We start from the raw sequence: 20,143 nt of genomic DNA, 5'->3' as shown, positions 1-20,143 counted from the left end.
ACACACACACACACACAGGCCTATGTTCTAGGCTGCTGTACACAGAGCAAGCTGCTGACTGGGCACTTTGGGCCTGCTCAACTTCTCAACAAAAGGCCTGTTGTCTCCCTCTCTCTTGCTCCCCTCTTTCTATCACCCTCCTCTGTCTCTTCGGCGTGTCCCTCTATTTAAGCGTGTGGAGGAACGAAGCCACTCGGCAGGCGAAAGAAATATAATGAGTCAGAGAAAAGAGAAAGAAAAGAAAGTCAAGAGGGATGGACGGTGAGTGAAAAGGAAAGACAAAAGCACAGGAACAAGAAACCAACAGACAGCGAAGAAGAAGATTGTGGACGTTGCATCCTGTCAGGGAGAATTGTGTTGCCCTCCTCTCAGAGTGAGTTTAAATCACTGTAACAGTCCATTGAATCTGAAAAGAGCGAAGGGGGATGTGCAGGTGCATCTCTTCTACTGCTCTATTCCTTCAGGTAGAATACTGTCCATGTAGCGTACGTAGGGGATGAGCGCCCAACCCGAGGCGTGTAATCAGCTTGATTGCAGCCACTTGGATTTATGAAATTAATTCAATTCAGTTTGAAAACGCAGAAATGTGCTCTCGCTCTGCAACAAAACTCCAGTCATACTCCGTACTCTGAATGTTGTGCTCTGCAGTTTGAATCAGAGTTAGAGAATTTATTTTGAAACAGTGAGCCACAGTCCCCAAGCATACTGATGCACAAAACAGGCTAAATAATGAATTATTTGTATGTTCTCTACAGCAAATGTGTTAGAGTTTGCCAGCAAAACACTAATAATTTCATAATTTAATAAAAAAAGAGCCTGAGTATTTGTGTGCGCATCTGTATTATTTTCCTTTGGGGTACGGATGTTTCTTTGGAGTTTGGATGATTTCACAAGAGTGCGTGTATGGAGCCTCAGCTGGCAAAGGATGCACATCTGAGAACAAGAGCAGGCAGGCAGCATGAGAGGAGGATGACTTGAGAGCAGGTTGCTATCAGCAAGACTCATCACACACTCATATTCCCTCCCCTCACACACACTCTGCGTTGTTCACAGACACACCAGGGCTCTGAAGATTTCATCCCTATGTGCTGTTTCTACCAGCCTCTTTTGCCTGGAGGTGCTCTGCGAGTGGCTTGTCGTCGGTCTCTCGCAAGTGTGGTTAAAACGCAGTAATCGCATCAGCCGAATCACTACACTAAAGATAATAAAAAGCACATTAAAAAAAAAAAACACTCGAGTCAAAACATAGGGAGCCAAGACCGTGACGGCTAATACAGAGAACTGTGGAGGCACGATAAAGTGTTGTCTCGCAGACAGAGAGTTTACACCAGAGAGAAGAGAGCAGGGCCTAATCCTCTGTTGAATAACCACAGGCTGACTAGACAGACTCACAACTGGTACTCACTCTCTCCCAGTACAGGGCATGTCAACTGTGAGGCCCTAGTGCTATAGTCTATAAAAAGGTGTGTGAAGAAAAGCCCAAATTGTCAAGTCCAGCCAGAGTCAAGGGGACCAACAGAGGGACCCATTTCTGCTTCTGCTCACAGGTAAACAACTGTCAAAGTGCCTCAGAGTATTTCAGCTTGAGTGTTATTCCGCAGGTAGCAACACTTAGTACAAGGAAGTAATGAAGCTTAAGAAAGCATTGGCGACCCAGTCAGCAGAGCAGCAAGATACCAACTCAGCATTACCTCAGGTCTGCTTCCTAGAAGTAGACAGACTCGCTACAACTTGGCAGCTGTAAACTATGGATGACATTTTTAAATTTAAAAAAAAAAAAAAAAGCACATAGCCAGGCACTCTGGGAGCTCACATGGTGGAGCTTTTACCACATACCAAGGATCAGTCCCAGGTACAAGCCTGGCCCGGGCCATTCGCTGCACGTCATCCCCTCTCTCTCCCCTGCCTTTCCTGTCTTCCTCTACTGTCACTGTCAATAAAGCAAAATGCCCCAAAAAAAACCACAGCCATGCGTGTTTGAAATAAATCTTCAGCTATGTCGAAATGATTTGCAGGATAGCCCACGTGGTTGTTTTACATATGGAATATGTCAAGGAGAAGAAGCATTGCTCTGCATCTCCTCCCCACTTTTGGATCTCAAGGCTCATCCTGCATTCAGGCCCCGAGGGCATGGCGCTGGTTGTGAGTAAGCCACTGGCTTCAGTCATTCAGACAAAGCAAAACAGGCAAAACTAGACAAGGCTTTTACACTTGGTTGCCCTTTGTCTCTGCAACAACAACCAAAACTGCTGAAGTGGAGGCAGTTGCTGCGAGGACACAAGCCCAAAAACGTCCCAAAAAAAATAACATAATGTAGCATTAACGCACCGTTTGAGATAAATCTGGTTGCATCTGTTATGTTAGGATACCAATATGATTTTCTCCCCCACATGGGAACGCAGACTGATCTACACATTGCTTTAGGTCTGTAGGCATGCATGGGTGGGCTGCACACACACACCAATGTACAGGTTGATATGCATCAACATGTCACTTGCACGCCTGTTGTCATGGAAACAAATCAGGCTACCTAATGTACCATAACCATTTCAGTATAGGACATCAGTGAATTAATCTTAGGGGTTTTTCTTAATGCCCAAACACCCCAGGCTACATTTAGCAGAAATCATCCCACATACACAATACCTGACCTGACCAACTCTACACCGTGGCTGTGTAATCCATGTATATGCAGTGACTGGGAAAGAGCCTGTTAAGAGCAGGATGGCTGACAGTAATGACAGAAGAGTCCTTGGCGGAATTAATCACAAGCTGTGCATTAGATCTGCAGGCCACAGTTAATATTCCGTTTAAAGATACAGGCTAGTGCATTGTGTTGTTGCACATTAAACAGACTCACTGAGTGCAGATAACAAATGTGCAGCCACGTTGGAAGGAACGCCGATGCAATGCCCCTTGCAACCTTCACACGAACCCTTTCTTTTCCTATCATTTTATTTTATGTGGTAGTAAAGTGGTGCAGCTCTTACCGGTGGAGTGGTCCACAGGTCCTCCGCCGTTGTTGCTGAACAGGGCAGCGTACAGGTCAGGGTATGCCTTCTCCAGGGCCACACACAGGTCGAGGAAATGGTCGCTCTCCTTGTTCATCAGCATCTTCAAAAGGTGATCGACTTTCTCGGCGCTGGACGAACAGTTCTGGTCCAGCTCGAACCTATCGAGTTGGCTCAAGGTACCAGAAACTATCAGCAGCTCGATCACCCGGTCCGCATCTGTTATGGACTCCAACAAGTTCTGGTGGCACTGGTCTAGCAACTCTTTGTGCTTTGGCTCCATTGCTATCTGCTGTAGTTCCGTAGCTTCCCAGCTAACCCAGACGGCCAAGTGGATGTAATATCCTCACCGATCAAAAGTACCGAGCGACTACTGAACTTAACTTACCGCGGCTTGCAGAAGTTAGCCGGAGCCACCACGGCATTAGCTTGCACGCGAGATCAATTTTTATAGCATATTGAAAAAGCCACAAGAAGCCATATTTGTTGCCCAAGGCTGTTGACTGCACTAAACAGCGATACATTTTTCCATCTTACTCGTGTGTGGCAGTTGCGGTTGTTTTTTGCTTCCCCGCAGAGTACGCTTTAGCCGAGCACATTGTCCTCCTCTGGTGTATCATTTAATGCGCCCTTTGACGACTCAACTGCTGGGGAAACTCACGTAACTCCGCCGCGGATCCTCAGTTACACTGTATCCTCCGCCATGTCTGAGCAACTCAGCAGCTGCTACCCGCTGTCAATCAACGTGCCGTTCAATGGCCATATAAGGGAAAATGGGGCGGGGTTTTTATAAAAACACACCTATTTCTTCAATGGGCGTACACATCACCCTGTAGTACGTCGAAAATCCCAGGCGGAAAAAATGAGAATGGAGACTATTTGCATGAAAATCTGGTAATGTATTAGAAAACGTCGACGTAGTGTTTAAGGTGGGTAAACAATGACCCCATCCTTACGGTAAAGCAACCAATCTGCAGTCAGATTCCTTGTGTGTGTTCACATCCTTGACCAATAAAGCTACAGGATTCTGATTCTGGTAGTATACAGATATACATTTTACATACAAAACACATGAAGAGTTTATAAAATATAATGATTAGACAGATTACATTACCTCGCAATATGTAAAATATATATTTTTAAATAGCTAAATTGCGACCGAATATGACTGTCTAATGTTACTTACAGACCAATGCAACAGTAATAATTATCCAGTAAGATAATAAAGACTCACAGGAGCCATTTTCTGCATTATTTGACTTTGTATACTATTTCAATGCAGAACTTTGACTTGTAATGGAGTATTTTTATATTGCAGTAGTGCTACTTCCACTACTGGTTATCTGTTGTCCTTGTATAAACCCCATCAGTGTGATGCAACTCACTTTATCACCACAGTGCATTAGATTAATTTATGTCTCAAAAATTCTCATCACATAAAATCAGCAGAACCCTAATCAATTATCAGCCTCACTGAGTACATGAAGAGTTTTATTTAGGAAAAATGCTAAAGCAGTGTTAAAAATATAAGGATTGTATTCAGTCCCTGCATAATATTGTTGGTGTAGCGACAGGCTTGTGCTCTAGGTTTCCACTGTTTCTATATCCAAGCAGCAGAACATTCAGTATCTGTGTGTTGGATAAGATAGAAGAGGGCAGTCAGCCATACGTGAACATATAAGCAACACGTGTATTTGAGTAGGATTTGTGAAATCCAATATGATGATGATGGATGCACTCTGCTTTCAGTCTACAGCTGAATAAAGACTGTTGGCACAGGGGCAAGCGTCTGCAGGCATACCTCTCAAACCGTGACCTTATTCATGCATGCACTGAATCTCATTGTGACATCTACAACTCTCTCCCTCTCTCTCCCCCTCTCTCTGTTTCCCTGCCATGCTGGCTCCATAGCTTGTGCAACCATGTGCTCTCCCCTGAAAAATTAATTACAATTCATTCATATCAAAGGGAAGCAGGTCCCCACTGCTGACACAGATTGGACGGCTGTGTCTGTACCCTACTTCCGAGGACACACATTTGAATAGAGAAGACAGCCTGACGCTTTTTATCTTGGGGGTATGAACGAGTTTATTATTTAGACAACAGGGGTGGTGTTTCTAGCTGTCTGATAATTTACTGAAATATTATTAAACATATTTGTTTATCAGACAGCCCGGATCAGGGAAGATAATAGCATTATCTTTTATTGAACAGACTGTCAGCAAGCATATCCATCATTTATCCTGGGCCAAATAGTCTGAAACAGTACATTTTATGGATCTTTTTATGGCCTGTCTGAATAGAGATCTAGCTAATGGAAGGTTGTCTGGGATGGCAAAATAATGACTTTATTATTTGTTCATTTTTTAGACATTTTTTTTACTGCATCTATACATAATTCATACTCAACAATGGTACGTCTATTGTATCTCCATTCGTAAAGGAAAAAGCATTAGAAAATAATAGTGTTCTCAACGTTTTGAAGGGACAATTAAAAAAAGAGTCATTGACGACATGTTAGAAGAGACTAAGTTTGTTGCTTATCATCATAATACTTCTTAAGACATTTTAATGGAAAGCCATCATTTCCAAACAATACCTCAGACCTTAAGGCACCATGAGAGGATTTCCAAATAATTAGGAGTTATAATAGACATTAAATTAGGCAATTCCTGGTTTTTAATTAACAGTGAATTACACAGCCTTCAGCTGGATGCCTACAACAAATGGGAGGTTTCTGATCATGATGATATCAAAACTGCATTGTTGGCAGAGACATGCTGAAACACTTTGAAATTACTTTATAAAACTCATATAACAATGTTTAAATTATCTTGTCAAAACTGATCTAATCGCATTTCATCTTCATTAAAATGGTAGTTATAGTAATCTAAACCTCTATCTAAAAGCCCTCAAGCCTTTCCTGCCATGTCTGGTCAGTTTTAAAATGATGTGATCAAAAATGAATCTTCCAGCATGGCTGTTACCCAAGGGTTCACCCTGACAGCACTGCAGACATGCTAGACTTGCTTAAAGTGGCCAAGGCAGCTTTATGGATGCCATCAATTCCCCTCCTCACATATTGATCGTAGTGCAGTTAACACACACTACTATAGCCAGCCAAACGCAGAGCCACGTCCCTACAGTCAAGTGTGTTCAACAGCATTTTAAGCGAAGCCAACAGGATGTAATAAGGCATGGAGAGCTCCATGTGCAGCCACGCACGCTGGCCTTAACCCCTTAAGGATAGAGAAATGATGTATATGTATTGATTGAGTAAAATGTTGTGTTTACCAACTGGGTTTTGGCATTGACTGTGGGACCTTCAACATATTCAGTGTCAGAATGAAGACACTTGTTTATAATGTTGTCAAATAATTTAAACTGAATTGTGAACACGGATATTGATCTAATGCCATTATATAATGATTCATATTCTTCAAAGAGAATTTGTAAGGAGATCTGCTTGTTGAAATTCAGCTGTAGGGGCTGAAGACTTCACTGCCCTCTACAGGCAAACTGAGTTTATTACCAAGTGCTAACAATATCAGTGCAGTCATGAGAAGGTCATGACTGTTTTGGATATTATAATTGGTTAGTAAGCCATCTGATGAACAATTGTATTGCACCTAGGGATTTATTTGCTTGTGAACCAGTGAAGGGATATGAGACATTGAATTTTAGAGGGGCATCTGTATCTAAGTAAGGCCTGTGTTCGTATGTTCTTTGTTATATGTTTCACACAATTTAAATGTATTTTGTAAGTAATGAACTTCGACAACTTCCAGTGTCAGTTTTCAGTAATTATTTTCTGAGACACAGGGATAAAATCCACCAACAATTTATGAAATGTGATGTTTGAGTTTTACATGCTTTTACATGACAGGTATACGATACACAAATGCATCTGCAGCAGACAGAGGACAACTACAATAAAGAAAAAGTACTTAAGGGTAGACAAACTATAGAAGAGATTATACAATGGCAAACATTAACTGACAACTTTGGTACTTAGCTGCAATGTATTCTATGTCCCGTGTCCCGTACTATATTCAACATTGCTGAACATCAGGAAATTAGCTAAAAAAACGTTCATTTTGGCACAATTGAAGTAAAATAAAATATACAGCTCTAAAAATTCAAGTGTAATATTTTGCAAATCGATTGTATGGCCTTTATATTTAACTCCAGCAAAGATATGACAAGTGAAAAATATAAAACTTTTGTGCATAGTGCATGTAGAAAAGAAACAATATGTAGCAATATCATCTTAAAACTAAGTAAACATTGTATTGAGAGCAATGGCATGGCATGCAGGTTTGTGTATAGTGCATATAGATATGGCAGAAAACTTATTTTTATAGAAAATGTTTCTATAATATAGTAGACTCTGTTTCCTTTTCAGTCACTACCCCCACAGAACTTCAGTAGGAGCTTCTTGTAGTCTCCTGATGTGTCTCCCTGTCAATAAAACAAATGCATAAGCAAATTAGTTAGACCTTTGTCTCACAAAATCACGTGTACTTGTTGGTTTTAAATCATCCATCCAGCTCGAGGGTTATTTATTTGAAATACAATATATGACGAAGATACTTACAGAGATGTCTGTGTACAGCGACTTGCCATAGTTTTTGACATACTCCTGGCGAATATCCAGCATGTCAACCTCAGAACGGGAGACCATGATCCGGATCAGGGTTTTATCTTTGGTCCCAGCTCCCTGAACACATGCATACACAGGATGATAAATTAAACATGATGCTCCACTTAATAGTAACATATAGAAAATGACTACCCAACAAACAGGGTGTCTCACCTTCATGGCCTTGTAAAGTCTCTCAGCAAAGTAGGCGGGTGTGTTCTTAATACACTTCACTGAAATAGAGAAAATACTTATTACCAAAACAAGCCCAATTAATTTATACTTTGTTTTTTTCTTTTCCATACAAACAACACACACACACACATTCTAATATTTATCACTGCAAGGTGAGGTCAACTTTACTTGTGTGCCATCTGAAAAGTGAACTATGAAAAACCGAGTAATGTGTACACCAACAGAATACAACAGAATGGCAACAAGCAAATTTAAAGCTGCATGAATCAATATTCAATTAAATATATTCAATAAAATTTCTTGTAATGGCAGATTTACCATGTGGTTAGGTTTACCCATTGCACACTGTCTATCTAGCACAAAATGGCTGAAACTTCAGTAACTGATGGAAAAAGTCAAACTTTTAGCAGCTAATGACCCAGATATTTTTCACAAAAACAGAGCTATAAGGAGAGTGAATATTAGAGTTACATTCATCGGGTGGGGAGGGAAACATGACCCTGATAGGGTGATCATGTTGCTGTGTCTGAAGTGTAGATGTGCAAGCAACTGTTTGCTTATAGGTGAGCCACAATATCTTTATAAAGGTGATATTAAGTCAGGGATGTATTTGTTACCTTGTTTCTGGGATTTTCTTCCTCTTACTAGCCACATATTGATTAATGCAGCTTTAAAGCAAGTTATATTTTGTAAAAATGTAAAATTTGAAATCAGAAACATTGCCCAGAAGAGTAAAATGAAACACAGCATCAAAAACGATGGCATACACTGCAGCCCACACCACCTCACAATGAAAAACATATAGACCGGATGTGCAAAAACCATGAAAAGAGTCAAATAAAATGAACAAATCTAAAAACAAGTTACTGTACCATAACCCTGAGAAATGTTGGCAAAAAAGGAAAAAACAAAGATTATGCATTTAACAGCATCCTCTTCCTCCAATACTACATTTACTTACTTAAGTGTTCTACGATAACAGTAATACAGTAACATAATGAGCATGGAAAATGTTAATGGTTAAATGTTACGTCAAACATGTACTGCAGACAAGCCTCTACACACGTCATTAACAACTCACTGTATGTGGATCAGATTCTGACTTACGCAATGACTTACGTAATACATGGGTGTGGCCCCTCTAAAAATAGACTTGAATAGGTGTGCGTGTTCTTACCCACTGCCAACATGCCGCTCTCAAGGTCTCCGGACATCTCCCTGCCGATGCTCTTCTCGATATCTCTGCCGCACATCTGTTGGTACTGAAGAAACACTACACAAAGACACATATAGACGTCAAACACTATCATTCTCAATTATCCTCAGATATGTTTTAAAACGGATCTTCGTAAAAAATACCTGCTCTGAGATGGGGTTTGCTCCTGGCACACAAAATGGCATTAAATTTGGACTCATCTGTTCCCAGCTTGTTTTCTCCGGCAGCATATAGGGACTGTAACGAGAACAGCAATGTGTACAAATCAACATGTCTTTGCAATCGATAGGTCAAGAACTACCAAGCTGATGATAAATGCATGATCATCGAACATGAAGGAACCAGTCTTTACCTGAGCATCTTGTTTAGCCAGAGAGATGTCAACAGCTTCTCGTTCGTCACGATTACCCTGCAAAACACAAACCAGAACATTACTAATTAAATATGAAAGTAGTTGCTAAGAGACATCAGGTATACAGGTCATTCATTTGTGTTATATCTGTACCTGGGCGAGAGAGATCAGGAGCCTGCGGAAGTGGCCTGAGGTATCCCCACTAATGGCATCCTCCAGTGACTTCTTGTATTCTGAAGTGGCAAAAAATTATTAGTACAAACAATCAAACAAATAAAACCAGAGCACACACAAACATACAGGTTCGTGCAATAGTGACTTTTGAAGGCTGGTGAAAAATATTACTCGACGGAAATTTGTGATAATCTCAATATATTGTTTTTACAATTAGAATCTTTAAATGTGTAACATTATGCAACTTCATTCAAATCATGAAGCACTGAAACTCTTCACTGAAGACTGAAATACAAGCAGCTTTTCAGGCACATACTGTAGGTAGGGTGACCACAACCCAACTTACTAGGACACTAGCATACTTTACTACATGAGCTTGAAAGGATAAAAATAGTAAGCAACTCTGAAAGACTAAATAGATGCGTCATAAAACTGAAGAATCAATGCAAATGTATAATGCTTTCTGTATTTGCAGTCATGAAACTGATAGATTTCAATTTCTCAATATTGACTAAAAAGGCAAGTTCTACATGATTTTAATGTGCAACAGATTCCTAGCCGTGACATCTGAATTTACACATTTTATGGTGGCCCCCAAATCTAGATACACTGAGTTTATCCACTTATGTAATAAACTCTTTCCACACCGTGTTGTGATGCTGTGTGATAAAGAGAAGAGAAGGGAACAGTAGGGGAAAGCAGTGCATTAGCCTGAGGCATCTCACCTTGTTTGTAAATCCGGTTTATCTCCTTGATTTCAGCGTTGGAGCGGGAAGACAGGATCTCTATCAGACAAGCTTCATCAGTTCCGGCTCCCTGTTGGGAAGACAGAACAATGACAATCTGACAACCTCATCCTCTGGCCTTGTAGCAGCCAAAATTCATCCTGTTTATTTTTGTTTAGTGAGTCAAACCTACAACTAATGCAATTCTTTCTAACATTATATAATAATAATGTTGATAGTAAGCAAATGTGTTTACAATGCTAAACCGCATAATAACCTGGATGATAAGTCATTCTATGATGACAAAAAGATAGTAAATACAGATAAAATGATAATGTGTTCCTGATGATTTACCTTTATGGCACTGTTGAGCTCATAGGCATCAAGCTCAGCTGGGGACTTCAAAGTGGTCATGACCAGCTTCCTAAAGTCTCCAGACAGTTCTGAATGCAGATCCTTAATCAGATCCTGAAAATGGAAACATGCTTGAAATAACTCAAAACCATCATTAACTGCTGCTGCTGCAAACAACTTTCTGCAAGAAGCTCTGTGGCCTAGCTATATCGAGCTCTGAGGACATTCAATCCCCTCTCCATTTTACTGCCAGCACTAGCACCTGTTCTTTGCGTGTCACCATTATGCACGGCTAGGTAATGCACACTCAGCCACGTATGAGTCTATGTTGAGAAATGGTGTTTGTTTTGTAAACAATATATATTTTAAAAGTAGATACTATCCTCATGGAAAATGGCATCAGGTATCACATTAACAACATACAACAAACTTAACAAGCATGAACAGGACTGTTACCTTTCCATATGCGGTTTTGTAGGTCCGGAGCAAAGGCACACGCTGACTGTTAGAGCGACTCCCCAGTAAGTCGATGATGGCTTGCTCATCAGTTCCTGCACAGACAAGCTCACAATGTCAAATCAGATAGAAAAACATGTCCACTTTATTTCCAATTCAAAGCAATTCCTTTATGCTTAAAAATGACAAGTATCTGATATCTGTATATAATTTTCCAAAAACAAAGACTGACTTTTTTTTTACCCATTATCCTGAAAGAGACCATAAAAGACGACTACCGATGATCAACTAAACACTTCTTAGTTGACTATGACCCTTCAACTAAGCAATAATAGCATACCCTGACTAAAGTCTCCGTCCATATACTCACCAAAGCCCTTCATGGCCTTCCTCAGGACCTCCACATCCTTGAGTGGGTCAGCTCCAGGAAAGTCTCTGATTGTTCCCCTGAATCCTCTCTGAGACAACAATATAGCAATTTATGTAATTTGCTATTTCAACAAAATTCATTCAGCAGTTCATTCTGCTTTAGACATTACACTGTAAATGTATATCGGTATGTGTATTTAACACATAACAGCAGAAGCCTAATATGATGACAGATATTAAATTTTTTAATAGTCTCAAAAAAAGTATTATATTACATTGACAGGTGGAGCCACTGGCATGACTCCTCCTCCTCCTCCATAACCAGCCATGGGTTGGCTGGGTGCTGGTGCTCCTCCATAACCAGCCATGGGTTGGTTGGGTGCTGGTGCTCCTCCATAACCAGCCATGGGTGGATTGGGTGATGGTGCACGGGGGTATCCAGGCATTGGCTGGCCAGGCTGGCCAGGCTGACCGGGGTAGCCCATCCCTGGGCCTTGGGGTTGTCCTGGCTGTGGGTACAGGCCATATGACTGTTGGTTAGGGAAGGCACCATACCCACCTGGCTGGGGGGCAGGTGGGTACCCCCCAGGGGCTTGAGCATACATGGGTGGGTTTGAGGTAAAACCCGCCATGACTGCAGAGATCTGACTGGCCTGTGATTTAAAAAGATTGGCATCTCATAATATGTGCACAGAGACTTGAAGATGATTTTATGCAAAGCACAGGTAGCTGATCACACCTTGTTTGGATTTAATTAGCATTGGTTCATGCTATATACTTTTCCCTCCCTATACAAATATACAATTTAGTTTTATTTATGTTCATTTATTTTAGGGATGCACGATAACTTTTTTTTTTTTAAACCGATACCGATAACCGTTAACTTTCAGCTCCCAAAGGCCGATAATGATAACCGATAACACACACACACATAAATACATATATATGATCATGACCTAAGATCATGACATTAATACTATGAACAAACCCAAAAACACTTTTGACTCTTTAAATGGAGGTTTGACGTATTGAAGCTCGTGCTACTTTTACCTCCTCGTGGAACTTGCTTGGAACATTTTAACAAATAACAAGCGACCTGTCTTCTTCATAAACTTTGAAAAAGTCCCACACAATCGACGCCATGTTGTCTGTTTTCAAACGTAAGCACGCTGTGCTGCATTCACGGTGTGACGGAAATTCCCTGTTCCCACGTTTGCTAGTCGTTCTTTCGGCCTTTTTAAGTTCATGTTTCTATTGTTTATGTGTAACATGTGGAAAAATACTGTGGATATCAATTCAAAATTATGACCGAGTTAACGAGTTCTTTTCCGACATGAGGGGGTATTTGAATTTTCACAGTCAGAAAGAGTTTTTCTGATTATGCCAACGTCACTTGAACGCAGGCATTCACTGCAGGCCATTCAGGTCTCATAGTGGGAGCGGGGCACTGCCGTGCTGACAAAATGATATATATGTTATCGGGGCTATTCGTCATGATATCGGACTTATCGGAATGACGTAATAATTTCCTGTTATCGGCCCGATAATTATCGTGCACCCCTAATTTATTTATTATGAATCAATGTTTAACTAATTTGTAAGTGAATGTCCCTTATTCTGGATCTAACTTCAGAGGAGAAACTAAAGTTAATATTCCCAATGTTCTGAAGTTCTTCCAGTTACATGACTTGCAAGTATCCAAACAAAGTGTGGCCAGGCTATGTGAAAAGATGGAAATCTGATAACACAAATGAAAATACAACACAGACAAAGAGAATAAATCACAAAGGTAAAAAGGGGTAAAAAGTTGCATTAGATGATAGGTTTAAGACACATGGATAAGAATGAAGGAAGTGACTGTTTTTCTCATGCAAGAGGCCTAGAGAGAGAAACGGACAAAGAAAATGGCAACGCTGAGGATTTTAAGATGCAGACTTTGGAAAAGTCTTACCGTGAAACGAAACGATGTGATATTCCATGAATGGCTGTGTAATTAATTCTAACTGGAATATTCAATGCAATAATCTGATGATGTTGGATTACACATATATTAAGAATTTTATATGCGTGCAGGTGGAGGGGATTTTTTTAGGCCAAACTTACCATGCCAGCGTTGTATCCAGGGTTGGATAAGCTGTCAAGACCAATGGAAGGATATCCACCAGTAGGGCCACCTCCCCAGCTGCCTGTAACCGACAACAAAGACAATGCTGTTCAGGAAAATTGAAGATGTATTGTGCTACTAAATGCCTGAAAGAATTGAGAACATTAGTCTGAGACAGGAATAAGCGTCCTTACTAGAACTTCCTTTTTCCTCTTTTTCCAACTGGTTAACGGGTAGGTGAAAGAGTGCTGGACACAGAATGTGACTACTGTGTGAACGATCGACTGTGGGACTTGATTCTCCTAGCAACAGCCGAGGTTTGTTTGTTCTTGGAGGAAAAAAATTCCACTCTTAACTATAAGTCCCATGATCCCTGTTGCCTACAAACATGACATAACTGGCTCACCCTTTCTAAAATAGGCACCAGAATACCGTGATTTGAATCTATATCCGTTTATTTCTCTTCTCTTTCTCTTAATGTATAACCCTAACCCGTTTGCAGCTTTAAAAGACCACATTTTGGGAAATACAGTTATTCACTTTCTCATTGAGAGTTTGGTGAGAAGATTGATATCACTCTCATGTCTGTATAGTAAATATGAAAGCTACAACCAGCAGCTTCGATGGCTTAGCATTAAGACTGAAAACGGAGACACAGCTTGACTGGCTCTGTCCACAAGTAACACAATCTGACTACCAGCTAAAGCTGATTAATTGACATGTTAAATGCCGTTTTTTTAATACATACCAAAAAAAAACAACTGTAAGTGTGACAGTGATGGAAGTCACTGTACCCAGCCAAGTAATAGATCAGCACATAACCCCCTTAAAACCACAACATGTAGTGACAAAGTTAGTGATCTGCACAGGTGCTGGTAGGCTGAAGTCATCTAACTCTTGGCAAGTAAGCAAATAAGTACATTTCTCAAAACTTCTCACAATCTCAAAACTTACCTTGTGGTGGTGCCTGTGGGTAGCCTCCACCCTGTGGTGGGTAGCCTCCTGCCTGTGGAGGATAGCCTCCTGCCTGTGGAGGATAGCCACCGGCCTGTGGAGGATAACCACCGGCCTGAGGAGGATAGCCGCCAGCCTGAGGAGGATAGCCACCAGGTTGAGGAGGGTAGCCGCTTGGCTGTGGCGGGTAGCCTCCTGCCTGGGGAGGGTAAGCACCAGGTTGTGGAGGGTAAGCCCCAGGCTGTGGTGGGTATCCGCCTCCCTGAGGGGGGTATCCAGGGTAGCTCATGGCTCTAAACATAAAACAAAACTGTCAATCAAAGAGCTGCCAAACATGAACTATTGCTAAAAATGAAGTATCATCTTGTGCACCCACCTAGATCAAATGTATTTTACTTGGTTGAGGACAAAGACAGAGCGCTACCGGTTAATGGCACCGTTAAACATACACAATGCACTGACATAGCAACGTGGAAGTTTAAAACACAACCAGCTGTAAACCTTCCCCTCCTCATATTTCCCACTGGGCAAAATTCTTCACTGACTAAGACAGAAATAATCTGACTTTTCCAGAACTGGTGCATTTTGTAATGTATGCGTTGTATGATGTATTTCTTATTACAACAAATATATAGTTAGTTGTTACATCGAGCATACACTAGCCTGCCTTGTCACTAGTCTGCAGGTTCCTTGATTAGTATAGTGCTTTTATATGCACCTAAAGGCAACTTCAGGCCTATGAAATTGAGTCTCCCGCTATCAGTTATTTTCCTAATGTGAGCTGATTCTTTAATCTATCCTCCACAGCCTTTGCTTTTGAATGTAGCAATGTCACTGTCACTGTAATCTGATTAAGAGCAAACTCTTCCTTCCAGGGCTGTTGGGTCACAGGCATTTTAGGTGGGTGGTGGGGCGGTGAGGAAACTTTCATTTTGGTTAAGCTTTGTATGAAATGCCTATGTTCCAAGAGGCCTTCTTGTTCCATGGTACAACTGACATCAGTGGACTTAAATGGAACAGCCCATTGCTTTGCATTTTATGGACAGAGGAGGAAAAAAAACGGACGTTGCTATGTTTGAATAAGTACACAGGGCAGGGAAGCTTTCCTATGAAGCAATAGACTTTTTCACAGCAGCCATTTCTACATGAAATAGTAGGATAAACACAGGTATCACCAATAATACAGATGACGCTATTTGACTTTTAAACAGAGGCTTAATTAGTATCACTAGTAACATCTGTGTTTACCTTTCTATGTCATGTCAAAATGGCTACTGTGAAAAAGTCTATTGCTTCACAGGGTCGCTCCCCTGTGTAAGGTTTTTTTATATTCTAAGCTACTTTCAGGTTCTGTAGACAAAAGTTATCCATAGTCACATTTACTCAGAGTCTAAGTGTAAATACATGTAACCTCTTACACTTCCTCCTCATCCACTGCTGCCTTTGCGGTAGCAGCTCCAAAGCTTTGAAATAACCTTGTTAATTTTAAGACAAAACTCAATATGTACATGTTTTCTATGGCTTTTGATTGTTCTTATTGGGTTTTAGTTTTTAGTTCTTACTTGCCTTGTTCTGTCAGTGTTTACTGATGTGCCATGCACTTTAATTTGTACAGCACTTTGCTGTCAACTCTGGTTGTTTTAAATGTTTTTTCGCTTATGTAAAGTGCCCATTCAACAACCCTTAAAACACGGTAATTTGGTCAGAGCAAATGTGGTTTGTTTAGTTCAGGGTTAAATGGTTCAGGTTCAAACGCTTTCACACTTCAAACGGTGAGAAAGCTGTTACCTGACATACCCTCAATACACAGCTGCAAATTTTAACACCTTTGCACATCCACATTTGCTTGAGAACTGGAGTGCTAATAAAGAATGTAGCTTTTCAGGGTCAAAAATCTTTTTAAAATATAACGTTAAAGTCAACATTATGAGGTCATTACAACCTCCCATGGTGTTACAAGACAGTGACGATTACTGTAGCTAAGCTAGGGTTAGGTGTGTCAGGTCACTCACTTAAGATGATTTCTAGTTCGGCCTAACACACAAGACATTACTAGTTAATTAATACACATTCACTAGTGACCACTGAAAGTTTAACACTATGCAACAACAACAAACAGATTAACGTTATGTGAGTCCATAGAGGAACAGACATTAAGCTCAAAACATGAACCAATGTTTCGTTTTTGAACGGCGGCTAGCTTTGTTATTACAACTCTGCTTCAGGCCTGTACACGTATCCTATCGAAACATAGCTGAGCCAATTAACATAATGGTCCGTCCAGCCGTGAGCCCAGCTCTATGCCCCTAGCTCGCTGGATAACAACAAATAAACAAACACAATTCCAGGAACAAGATAAAGCTACGACAATATACAGTAGACGAGCATTGTTTTAGCCTTAAATGGTTAAGCTAAAGGTACATCTGCTTTAACGTTGGCTGGCTAGCGACAGCGTCGAGGAGGATCTTAAGACCATAAAAAACGACTCCAAACATAGTTACCAATGGTCCAAATATAAGTTACACCGTGTTCCTAACACATCGGTCATTATACCAGCCTGTTTGAGTTAGTTGTTAGATTTTAGTACTTACTTTATTCTGCTTGCAAAGTCTCTTCCTGGAAAACGTATTTCTGTAACGACCAGTCGCAGTATTGACTGTATTTAACTAACTTAAGTGGTGTGGGTGGGACTCATACTTTCCATTTGAGGGAACCCACCCATCAGTGACTGACAGCCTTCCTCTTGTCATGTGACAGCCAACGGTGACAACAAACAAAACACGTTTTCACTGTTATTATACTATCACATACTGCACATTCTTTAACTTACATCCGTGACATTATGGAAAGTGTGACACACCGACCTCACCTTAGCTAAAACTAAAAAGTGTTTACTGACACACGGACACATTTTTCTTTATTAATTCTTAATAATGTGATAAGATTATAAAGTATATGAGTTATATATACAAATCAGCATATATATTAATATATATTATATACTGTTTAATTTTATAGCAACAATCAAAGATACGGAAGTATAATTAGAATTGGGGTCTGTAAATTAAATAATTCTTTACCACTAGAATAAACTGTGTGTATATAAACCTTCCTCATAGATGACTGGTTTATATGGGTGGGTGTTATGTGGCCATAGTGACCAACAGGGAGGTGGTATTTTTACCTTCCTCCACGTCACTAATCCTACCTTTGCAAGAATTGATTATGTTACACATACTGTGTGTGCGTTTGTGTGTGTGTGTGTGTAAGAAGGGCATTGGCCACAAGAGGGAGCTCTTTTTAAAGCTTTCTCTATATCATACTATGTCCTGCCTGACACCTTTAGGTTGCCTTGGTGGATTTGACTTGCTCAGTAGAGTGTTCCCACTGAGAGAGGCCTGGGTTGGTGTTGAGGTGCTTATTTTATTGATTGATTAACTGATTTGATCGGTTGATCCAGCTTTTTTTCTTGTTGCACACATCCAGATATACTTTTCAGATGGCTGAAGGGGCATTAATGAACATAATTTGGCAAGTGTGCGTGTGACACTGTTGACTTAATGATCAAATGGGCCTTTACTACATTAACACAAGTCACAGGGACACTCCAAAGATTAGATTAGATCAGTTAAGCACAACTCACCTCTGTCCGTGAATAAACAAAACACCTATCTACACACACACACACACCACTGTTTAACATATATGGACATATAAAATAAATATAATATCATGATAAAAGTTATAAGTAAGTAATAAATAACCACATGACTCAGACATAGTGTGGTTTAATTCAGTGTCTGATGTGGCTGAATATTTATAAACCTTCCTGTAAAGCAGGGCTGTTGGCTTGGAGAGAATAGGCAGATGAACCATTTGTCCTATCCAGTAGTTCATGAATATTCATACAAAGCGGACGCTGATTGGTCCGCGTCCTCGGTGACGCAGCGCCGTCCTCATTACATATTCAAAGAGCCTCTCTCTGCCCCGCTGCAATAAAGGCAGATAGCGGACCATGGGGAGCAGGGGAAAACTTTTTATACTGACATGTTAGCGCAATGACTTTTGAGTAACATCTAACTGGGACGAGGTTCCCGGCGTGAGGAGGACAGGGCCCCCTTGTACGGGAAGAAAAAAGGAGCACTTGCCATCTGCCGGGGTTACGGGAACGAAAAGCAAGACGGCAAAAGAGTTGAGACCAGGCCAAGAATCAGCGGTGGAAAATCCAGTTTAGCCATTTGAATTGAAAGATGAGCTTGTTGTCTGCCATAGACACGAGTGCCTCCGTGTACCAGCCTGCGCAGCTTCTCAACTGGGTCTATCTCTCCTTACAAGACCCCCACCAGACCAGCGCTTTTGACGCGTTCAGACCCGAACCCAACTCTTCCCACCCGGATCTCAATTTCAGCAAGACTCCCGCAGCGGCGGACTTGAGCTCTTCCCTGAACTCCAACTATCTCAACAACTTCTTTCAGCTGCAGCGTAACGAGGTGAAAGATGGCATGCCGCATACATTTCTGGGGTTATTACAGACTGTGGTTTTATTTACTGGGATAAAGTTTAGACACCGAGTTGGTTGATCTGTTGCATGTCTGTGCACCAAATGTTACAGCATAGTACAGCATGAGCTATTCTGGTAGGATAACCGCCATGGTCTCTCTAATATGGACAATCAGTTCAAATAGTCTTATTAAATCAACAATGTTTGAATATTGATGAAAAACACTTACTCTAAACAGTACATCAGAACATTTAATAGGTCAAGTATTATCACACTTTATATAACACATATACAGGCTGCTATAAATATGACTGCCAATACTGTAAGTCTAGAGAAACACTGTAGGAATATCAGGATTATACAGGAGGTCAGTGCATTAACAGTAAGTAGTGTCACTATAAACTCACTTATGAGAGACTGCAGGAGTGTTATAGGATTGTTTGGGGTTTATTTAGGCTCAATTAGTCAACTAAAATCTTGCAAGATGATTAAACAGTGAAATATCACAACAAGGTGTACAATGTATGTACAATTTAAATCATTCTTCTTTTATAATGTTATTAAGTAATTCAGCATTCTGCAAACTGATGAGTTATGGTTCAAATTAAAGGTGAAACTGATGTGTTTTAATCAGACATGTCTCTGATCAGAGAGGTAAAGAGGGACAGATGGAAATAGATTCCTCTGAACGCCTCTTTCTGGAGAGAGCAGGCCACTGCAGCCCCTTGCTGAGGTCTGCTGTCTCTCTGACTTCTTCAAATAGACCTGGTTGTGCAAACAACATCAGTTCTTGTTTACATATTATCTATTTTTGTAGCTCAGTTTAATTTTAGGGACAAACATGCTGATAATGTATGCAGGGTGCAAACCTGATACTGCAGCACATACAGTGAAAAAAGGACCCCACCACCACACCCGTCAACCTCATGCACATACATACAGCACACACAGAAAAATAATCAGACACTGTGGGCAAATGGTAGTTTAAAGAACATACAGCAAGCTCTCCGGTGTGTTGATTACACTGCAAGTTGAGTTTCTTAGATCTATGTTACTATGACGCTATGTGTTGAAACTCTAGGAAACACTA

General features: G+C 40.7%; 3 protein-coding genes across 7 annotated transcripts in view; 1 reads left to right on the top strand and 2 right to left on the bottom strand.

Moving 5' to 3' along the window:
- The window catches only part of dlg5a (discs, large homolog 5a (Drosophila)), a 36,706-nt gene extending 32,975 nt beyond the window's left edge, over nucleotides 1-3,731 (bottom strand). For 2 of the 3 annotated variants that reach the window (XM_035663255.1, XM_035663253.1), the window contains exon 1: nucleotides 2,991-3,294. In XM_035663255.1, the coding sequence (XP_035519148.1) occupies nucleotides 2,991-3,294 (304 nt within the window). Of the gene's footprint in view, nucleotides 1-2,990 lie in introns of all 3 variants that reach the window. The other variant, XM_035663252.1, reaches the window with a different exon arrangement.
- A 3,105-nt stretch (nucleotides 3,732-6,836) lies between these two features.
- anxa11a (annexin A11a) lies at nucleotides 6,837-17,301 on the bottom strand. 3 transcript variants are annotated; one of them, XM_035663417.1, is made up of 15 exons: nucleotides 17,144-17,301; nucleotides 14,553-14,845; nucleotides 13,598-13,680; nucleotides 11,770-12,147; nucleotides 11,496-11,583; nucleotides 11,126-11,220; nucleotides 10,670-10,783; nucleotides 10,316-10,406; nucleotides 9,570-9,649; nucleotides 9,417-9,473; nucleotides 9,208-9,301; nucleotides 9,026-9,121; nucleotides 7,828-7,886; nucleotides 7,609-7,731; nucleotides 6,837-7,472 (listed from the first exon to the last, which is right to left on the bottom strand). In XM_035663417.1, exons 2-15 carry the CDS (start codon nucleotides 14,839-14,841, stop codon nucleotides 7,413-7,415), a joined length of 1,707 nt encoding a protein of 568 aa, XP_035519310.1. In that variant the 5' UTR covers nucleotides 14,842-14,845; nucleotides 17,144-17,301; the 3' UTR covers nucleotides 6,837-7,412. The 3 variants fall into 3 exon arrangements, with proteins under 3 accessions (XP_035519310.1, XP_035519311.1, XP_035519309.1); XM_035663418.1 differs by having other exon boundaries at nucleotides 11,770-12,003; XM_035663416.1 differs by lacking the exon at nucleotides 17,144-17,301 and having other exon boundaries at nucleotides 14,553-14,853.
- A 1,229-nt stretch (nucleotides 17,302-18,530) lies between these two features.
- Nucleotides 18,531-20,143, top strand: part of zcchc24 (zinc finger, CCHC domain containing 24) — a 33,662-nt gene continuing 32,049 nt past the window's right edge. Inside the window, exon 1 of the mRNA XM_035664036.1 lies at nucleotides 18,531-19,042. Within this exon, the coding sequence (XP_035519929.1) occupies nucleotides 18,803-19,042 (240 nt within the window). The 5' untranslated portion in view covers nucleotides 18,531-18,802. The remainder of the gene's footprint in view (nucleotides 19,043-20,143) is intronic.

Source organism: Morone saxatilis, unplaced genomic scaffold (genome assembly GCF_004916995.1).
Source record: "Morone saxatilis isolate NCDOM2014 unplaced genomic scaffold, NCSU_SB_2.0 Contig19, whole genome shotgun sequence".
Classification (NCBI taxonomy): domain Eukaryota; kingdom Metazoa; phylum Chordata; class Actinopteri; family Moronidae; genus Morone; species Morone saxatilis.
This window is presented reverse-complemented; position numbering and strand designations above follow the sequence as displayed.